Raw genomic sequence first — 8,121 nt, forward strand, 5'->3', positions numbered from 1 at the left:
GGACAGAAAGACAGAGGGATGGACAGGATGGAAAGAGGGAGGGAGGGAGGGATGGACAGAGGGATGGACAGGATGGAAAGAGGGAGGGAGGGAGGGATGGACAGAGGGATGGACAGGATGGAAAGAGGGATGGAGGGATGGACAGAAGGACAGAGGGATGGACAGGATGGGTGGAGGGATGGAGGGATGGACAGAAGGACAGAGGGATGGACAGGATGGAAAGAGGGAGGAAGGGAGGGAGGGAGGGAAGGACAGAGGGATGGACAGGATGGAAAGAGGGATGGAGGGATGGACAGAAGGACAGAGGGTTGGAGAGGATGGAAAGAGGGAGGAAGGGAGGGAGGGAGGGAAGGACAGAGGGATGGACAGGATGGAAAGAGGGATGGAGGGAGGGAGGGATGGACAGAAGGACAGAGGGATGGACAGGATGGAAAGAGGGATGGAGGGAGGGAGGGAGAGATGGAGGGAGGGAAGGGTGAAAGGATGGGTGGAGGGATGGAGGGATGGACAGAGGGACAGATGGAGGGACAGAGGGGTGGAGGAAGGATTGGAAGGATGGACAGAAGGACAGAGGGAGGGAAGGAGGGAGGGAGGGATAGATGGAGGGATGGACAGAAGGAGGGAGGGATGGACAGAGAAACAGATGGAGGGATGGACAGGATGGAAAGAGGGAGGGAGGGAGGGAAGGAGAGATGGAGGGAGAGAAGGACAAAAGGATGGGTGGAGCAATGGACAGAGGGACAGAGGAACAGATGGAGGAACAGAGGAATGGAGGAAGTGTTGGAGGGATGGACAGAAGGATGGACGGAGGGAGGGAGGGATGGACAGATGGACAGAGGGATGGAGGGAGGAACAGAGGGATGGAGGGATGGACAGAGGGACAGACAGAAGGATGGAGGGAGGGACAGAGGGAGGGAGGGAGGGACAGAAGGATGGACAGAGGGTTGGATAGATGGACAGAGGGATGGACAGAGGGATGGAGGGACGGACAGACGGATGGACAGAGGGAAGGCGCGATGGAGGGACAGACATCAGGACACGTGGACGGAGAGAAGGTGACACGAGGTGAAGGGAAAGACGGAGGTGGGATGGCGGAGAGAGGGAGGGAGGGACGGACAGAGGGATGGATGAGGGACCCACCCACCCCCCCAGACGACCCTTGACCTCTGAACTCTACCCCCAGGAGAGCTATGAGTTGGGGCCCCGGGGCAAGGCCCCGCCCCCGGCGCCAAAGGGGCGTGGCCGCCGCAAGCAGGAGAAGCTGGAGGACATGAAGAAGGAGATGGATGTGGTATGGGGGGGAACTGGGAGGGACTGGGAGGGTCATTGGGGACTGCTGGGAGGTCAGCTGGGGGGGGTGGGAGGGACTGGGAGGTCAACAAAGGGGACTGGGAGGGACTGGGCATCAATGGGGGGCACTGGGAGGGATGGTGGGTCAATGGGGGGCACTGGGAGGTCAACGGAGGACTGGGAGGTCAACAAAGGGGACTGGGAGGGATTGGGGGGGGCAACAGGGGGGACTGGGAGGGACAAGGGGGACGGGGAGGTCAACTGGGGGAGCGGAGGGGTCATCAAGGGCCAACGGAGGCAACTGGGACAGTCAATGGGGGGAACTGGGATGGACTGGGAGGTCAATGTGGGCATGGGGAGGTCAACAAAGGTCAATAGGGGACTGGGAGGGTCAATGGGGAGGATTGGGAGGTCAAGAAGGGTCAAGAGGGGAACTGGGAAGGTCAGTAGGGCACTGGGAGGGGCAGTGGGGGCACTGGGCTATACTGGGGGGCACTGGGAGGGTCAGGGGTCAGAGGCCAGTGATGAGGCGGGTGCCCCCAGGATGACCACAAGCTCGACGTGAACGACCTGGAGGTCAAGTACAGCACCAGCATCACCAAGGTGGGTGACTCCTGACCTCTGACCCCGGCTGACCCCACAACCCCCACAGCTCCCACCACCATGACCCCCTGACCCCCAACCCCTCTGTCAACCTCATTGACCCCATGACCCTACCAATCCCCTTGACCCCAATCAACCTCATTGACCCTGTTGACCCTCCATAGCCCCATCAACCCTGTTGACCCTACTGACCCCACCAGCCCCATTGACCCCATTGACCCCCATCAGCCCCATTGACCCCACTTACCTCTCCAACCCTATTGCCCCCACCAACCCCATTGACCCCGTTGACCCCACTCAACTCCATGACCCCCACCAACCCCATTGACCTCTCCAACCCTATTGACCCCACCAACCCCATTGACCCCATTGACCCCGTTGACCCCACTCAACTCCATGACCCCCACCAACCCCATTGACCCCACTGACCCCGTTGACCCCACTCAACTCCATGACCCCCACCAACCCCATTGACCTCTCCAACCCTATTGACCCCACCAACCCCATTGACCCCACTGACCCCGTTGACCCCACTCAACTCCATGACCCCCACCAACCCCATTGACCCCACTGACCCCGTTGACCCCACTCAACTCCATGACCCCCACCAACCCCATTGACCCCACTGACCCCGTTGACCCCACTCAACTCCATGACCCCTACCAAACCCATTGACCCCATTGACCTCTCCAACCCCATTGACCCCACCAACCCCATTGACCCCATTGACCCCATCGACCCCATTGACCCCACTCAACTCCATGACCCCCACCAACCCCATTGACCCCATTGACGTTTCCAACCCCGTTGACCCCATCAACCCCATTGACCCCACCAACCACGTCAACCCCATTGACCCCACCAACCCCATTGACCCCATTGACCCCATGACCCCGCTTGACCCCGGCAGGGCCTGGTGGAGGCGGTGGCAGCCGAGCGGCTGCTGCGGGATGGTCCCAACGAGCTCCGCCCCCCCAAGGGGACCCCCGAATGCGTCAAGTTTGGGCGGCAGTTGGCCGGGGGTCTCCAGTGCCTGATGTGGGTGGCGGCGGCCATTTGCCTCATCGCCTACGGCGTGCAGGAGGGGGAGGGTGACCGCGGCAGCTCCGACAACGTACGCCGGATGCCTGGGTCCATCCTGGGGTGGGGAGGGGGCACCTGGGTCCATCTTGGGGGACACACCTGGGTTTATCTTGGGTGGGGGGGCACCTGGTTCATCCCGGGGGGACACGGGTGGGTCCATGGGCTGAGGAACGCCTGGGTCCATCTTGAGGAACATCTGGATCCATCTGGGGAGTACGTCTGGGTCCCCGAGTCCATCCAGGGAACACCTGAGTCCATCTTGAGGAACATCTGGATCCATCTGGGGAGGACGTCTGGGTCCCCGGGTCCATCCAGGGAACACCTGGGTCCACCAGGGCTGGAGAACATCTGGATTCATCTGGGAGAACATCTGGGTCCATCTCAGAGGGACGCATGGGTCCAGGGTTGAGGAAGACCTGGGTCCATCCAGGGAAACACCTGGGTCCATCTTGGGGGGACACCAGGGTCCATCGGGAGAACATCTGGGTCTATCTTGGGGGCACCTGGAAGCCAGGGACCCTCAGGAGGGGGCAACTTGGGGGGCTCTGGGGGAGGAACTACATGCCTTGGACCCTCTGGAGGACGGGATGCCTGGGTCCCCTTGGATGGGAGCACTCGGACACCCGGGTGCCCACCCCGGGGGCCTGATCCTGTCCCCACCACACCCAGCTGTACCTCGCCATCGCCCTCATCGCTGTCGTCGTCGTCACCGGTTGCTTCGGCTACTACCAGGAGTTCAAGAGCACCAACATCATCGCCAGCTTCAAGAACCTCGTCCCTCAGGTGGGGCCACCTGGACAACTGGGTCCCTTCCCCACCCGGATGCTTGGGTCTCCATCCGGATGCCTGGGTCCCCACCCGGACGCCTGGATTCTCCTGTCACCTCCAGCAAGCCACGGTGATCCGGGAAGGGGACAAGCTGCAGATCAACGCCAACGAGTTGGTGGTGGGTGACCTGGTGGAGATCAAAGGAGGGGACCGGGTTCCCGCAGACATCCGCATCATCTCAGCTCAGGGTTGCAAGGTGGGCCCGGAGGTCTGGGTCCCTTGCCGGGGGGCGGTAGCCGGACGCCTGGGTCCCCCCTGGGGTGAGCCATGTCCTCCCACCACCACCTCCAGGTGGACAACTCGTCGTTGACGGGGGAGTCGGAACCCCAGACGCGGTCACCCGAGTGCACCCACGACTCACCCTTGGAGACCCGCAACATCGCCTTCTTCTCCACCATGTGCCTAGAAGGTGCGTCCCACCCGGATGTCTGGGTTCCCCTTCCCGGACACTTGGGTCCCACCCGGATTTCTGGGTCCCGTAGGGACAGCCATGGGGTTGGTCATCAACACGGGCGACCGGACCATCATCGGGCGCATCGCCAGCTTGGCCTCGGGGGTAGAGAACGAGAAGACGCCCATCGCCATCGAGATCGAGCACTTTGTTGACATCATCGCCGGCCTCGCCATCTTCTTCGGCGCCACCTTCTTCGTGGTGGCCATGGTCATCGGCTACCCCTTCCTCCGTGCCATGGTCTTCTTCATGGCCATCGTCGTGGCCTACGTCCCCGAGGGGCTGCTGGCCACTGTCACGGTATGGCTTGGGGCCGTCACAGGGGGTTGGCGCTCTAGGGCTGTGGGTCCCATCACAAACCATGGGTGCTATGGGGCCCCCGAGGGTCTTCACGGGGCTTATATGGGACCCAGGGGTCCAACGCAACCCGGGGCGGGGGGTCTACACGGGGCCTGTTGATTCCTACGGGTCCACGGGCATCAACTGCTTTCCTGGAGGTCCCCGTGGCTCCAAGGTCACCCCACCAGCTCCAGGAGGTCCCCAAGGGTCCCATGGGTGCCATAGGGCTCCCAGGGTTCCCCGGGGTGCTGAGGGACTTCTCCGGCCCCAGGTTTGCCTCTCGTTGACGGCGAAGCGTCTGGCGCGGAAGAACTGCGTGGTGAAGAACCTGGAAGCGGTGGAGACGTTGGGTTCCACCTCGGTCATCTGCTCCGACAAGACGGGGACCCTCACCCAAAACCGGATGACGGTGGCGCACCTCTGGTTCGACAACCAGATCCATACGGCCGACACCACCGAGGACCAATCGGGTGAGCCGGATGCCTAGGTCCACCCCGCCCACCCACCCCACCCCGGACGCCTGGGGTCCCTCCAGGTGACCCCCTATGTCCCACCACCCAGGTCAGAGCTTCGACCAATCGTCGGAGACGTGGACCATGCTGAGCCGCGTGGTCACCCTCTGCAATAGGGCCCAGTTCAAGCCGGGACAAGACAACATCCCCGTGGCCAAGGTGGGACGCGTATGGGGCCACAGGCCCTATATGGGGCCCTATATGGCACCGGGAGGGCCATATAGAGGCCCTATATGGGGCTGGGAGGGGTGTAGAGGGTCCCTGTATGGGGCTGGGATGGGGGTATAGGGGCTTTATATGGGATTGGGAGGTGTGTATAGGGGCCGGGACCTCTAAAGAGGACCTATATGGGGCTCAGAAGGGTGTATAGGGGGCCAAGACCCCTATAGGTGTACAATATGGGGCTGGGAGCAGCATACAGGGACACCCCACACACACACCCCATAGGGGCCCTGTATGGGACTGAGAGGGGTCTATAGAGGCCCTATATGAGGCTGAGAGGGCCATACAGGAGCCCACATAGGGGCTCTATATGGTGCGAGGGGTGTGTATAGGGGCCCTATATAGGGCTCGGGGTGGCATGTAAGGCCCAGGACACCCATAGGGGCATTATATGGTGCTGGGAGGGGTGTATAGGGGCCAAGAACCCCCATACAGGCCCTATATGGGGCTGGGAGGGGCATCTAGGGGTGAGGATGCCAATAGGGGCACTATATGGGCATATATAGGGGCAATATATGGGCTGGGAGGGCAATACAGGGACTCCCATAGGGGCCCTATATAGGGCTTGGAGAGGCATATAGGGGCCAGGATCTACCCCATAGGGGCTCTATATGGGGTGATATGCCCCACCCGCTTAAGCCCCGCCCCCTCAGCGTGATGTCATCGGCGACGCTTCGGAGACGGCGCTGCTGAAGTTCGCGGAGGTGACGGTGGGGACGGTGGCGGAGGCGCGGGGACGGTTCCCCAAGGTGGCCGAGCTGCCCTTCAACTCCACCAACAAGTTCCAGGTGGGGGGACCCCGTAGTCCAGGGTGGGTTGGGAGGGCACCCAGGTATCCGGTGGGGACCCTGGAGTCCAGGAAGGGGACCCGGGAGTCCGGGAAGGGGACCCAGGCGTCCGGGGCGGACCCAGGTATCCAAGAAGGACCTTGATATTCATGAGGGACCCAAGTGTCCAAGGGGGACCCGGGTGTCCCAGGGGATCCAGGTGTCCAGGAGGGACACAGGAATCCGGGGGGACACACCCAGGCATCCGGGTGAGGATCCAGGTGTCCAGGAGGGACCTCGATGTCCTTGAGGGACCCAAGTGTCCGAGGGGGACCCAGTTATCCGGAGGGCACCCAGGCTACTGAGAAGCACCCAAGTGTCTAGGTTGGACGCAGGTATCCGGAAGGGACCCAGGCATCCGGGTGGGAACGCAAGCATCCGGGTGGGAACGCAGGCATCCGTGTCCCTCAACAGCTGTCGGTCCACGAGGTGGGAGAACGGCAGCTCCTGGTGCTGAAAGGTGCTCCCGAGCGGGTGCTGGAACGGTGCAGCACGGTGCTGCTGAAGGGACAGGAGCTGGCCCTGGACGCCCAATGGCGGGAGGCCTTCGAGGGGGCCTACGCCGAGCTGGGGGGGCGTGGGGAGAGGGTGTTGGGTGAGTGGGGTGATGGGGTGGTGGGGGGAGATGGGGGGTGTGGGGGGAAATGGAGATGGAGGGGACGTGGGGATGGGGGGACACCATGGGGAGATGGGGGCGTGGAGAGACGTAGGGATGGAGGGACATCATGGGGAGGTGGGGGGGGTGTGGGGAGAGGGTGTTGGGTGAGTGGGGTGATGGGGGGAGATGGGGGGTGTGGGGGGAAATGGAGATGGAGGGGACGTGGGGATGGGGGGACACCATGGGGAGATGGGGGCGTGGAGAGATGTAGGGATGGAGGGACATCATGGGGAGATGGGGGGGGTGTGGGGAGAGGGTGTTGGGTGAGTGGGGTGGTGGGGGGAGATGGGGGGTGTGGAGGGAAATGGAGATGGAGGGGACGTGGGGATGGGGGGACACCATGGGGAGATGGGGAGATGGGGGTGTGGAGAGACGTAGGGATGGAGGGACATCATGGGAGATGGTGGGACATGGGGATATGGGGACATGGGGGGACACAGGGACATGGGGGACATGGGGACGTCATGGGGATGGGGGGACACCATGGGGAGATGGGGGCGTGGAGAGACGTAGGGATGGAGGGACATCATGGGGAGATGGTGGGACATGGGGATATGGGGACATGGGGGGGACACGGGGACATGGGGACATCATGGGGATGGGGGGGGCATCATGGGGAGATGGGGACATGGGGACATCATGGGGATGGGGGGACATCATGGGGACATGGGGAGATGGTGACATGGGGACATCACGGGGAGATGGGGAGACATGAGGGGACGTGGAGGGGACATGGAAGGACATGGGGACATGGGATGGAGGACACATGTGCGGGCGGGGTGGCACACACAACACCCCCATGCACATGGGTCCCACCGTCACCCCATGTCCCCTCACGTCCCTCCCCTTGTCCCTCCCAAGGATTCTGCGCCCGCTGGCTGCCGGCGGGGACGGTGGCAGCGGGGACGGACCCCGAGGCGCTGCCGGAGGTGGCCGTGGGTCTCTGCTTCGCCGGTTTGGTGTCCATGATCGACCCACCCAGGGCCACCGTCCCCCAGGCCGTGCTCAAGTGTCGCACGGCTGGTATCAGGGTAGGGGACGTGGGGACATGGCACGGGGGGACATGGGGACTGAGAGGGACATGGGGACTGAGAGGGACATGGGGATGGGGGGACATCAAGGACATGGAAGGACACGGAGGGATTTGGGGACGTGGGGGTGGACATCATGAGGGACAAGAGGATGGGGGGACATCGAGGACACGGAAGGACATGGAGGGATTTGGGGACACGGGGTGGACATCGTGAGGGACATGGGGATGGGGGGACATCGAGGACACGGAAGGACATGGAGGGATTTGGGGACACA

At 62.8% G+C, this 8,121-nt stretch overlaps 1 protein-coding gene across 1 annotated transcript; it reads left to right on the plus strand.

Annotated features, from left to right (window-relative positions):
* Positions 1–1,016: 1,016 nt before the first annotated feature.
* On the plus strand, positions 1,017–7,844 carry LOC132321048 (potassium-transporting ATPase alpha chain 1-like; the record flags this gene model as incomplete). Its single annotated transcript, XM_059834657.1, has 13 exons — positions 1,017–1,055; positions 1,184–1,291; positions 1,834–1,893; positions 2,804–3,007; positions 3,646–3,759; positions 3,866–4,000; positions 4,096–4,213; positions 4,287–4,555; positions 4,866–5,064; positions 5,156–5,265; positions 5,982–6,116; positions 6,570–6,750; positions 7,675–7,844. Coding segments are annotated over exons 1-13 (1,842 nt in total), but the record flags the coding sequence as incomplete, so codon positions are not given.
* Between the last annotated feature and the right edge of the window lie 277 nt (positions 7,845–8,121).

This window comes from Gavia stellata, unplaced genomic scaffold (assembly GCF_030936135.1).
Source record: "Gavia stellata isolate bGavSte3 unplaced genomic scaffold, bGavSte3.hap2 HAP2_SCAFFOLD_887, whole genome shotgun sequence".
NCBI lineage: Eukaryota > Metazoa > Chordata > Aves > Gaviiformes > Gaviidae > Gavia > Gavia stellata.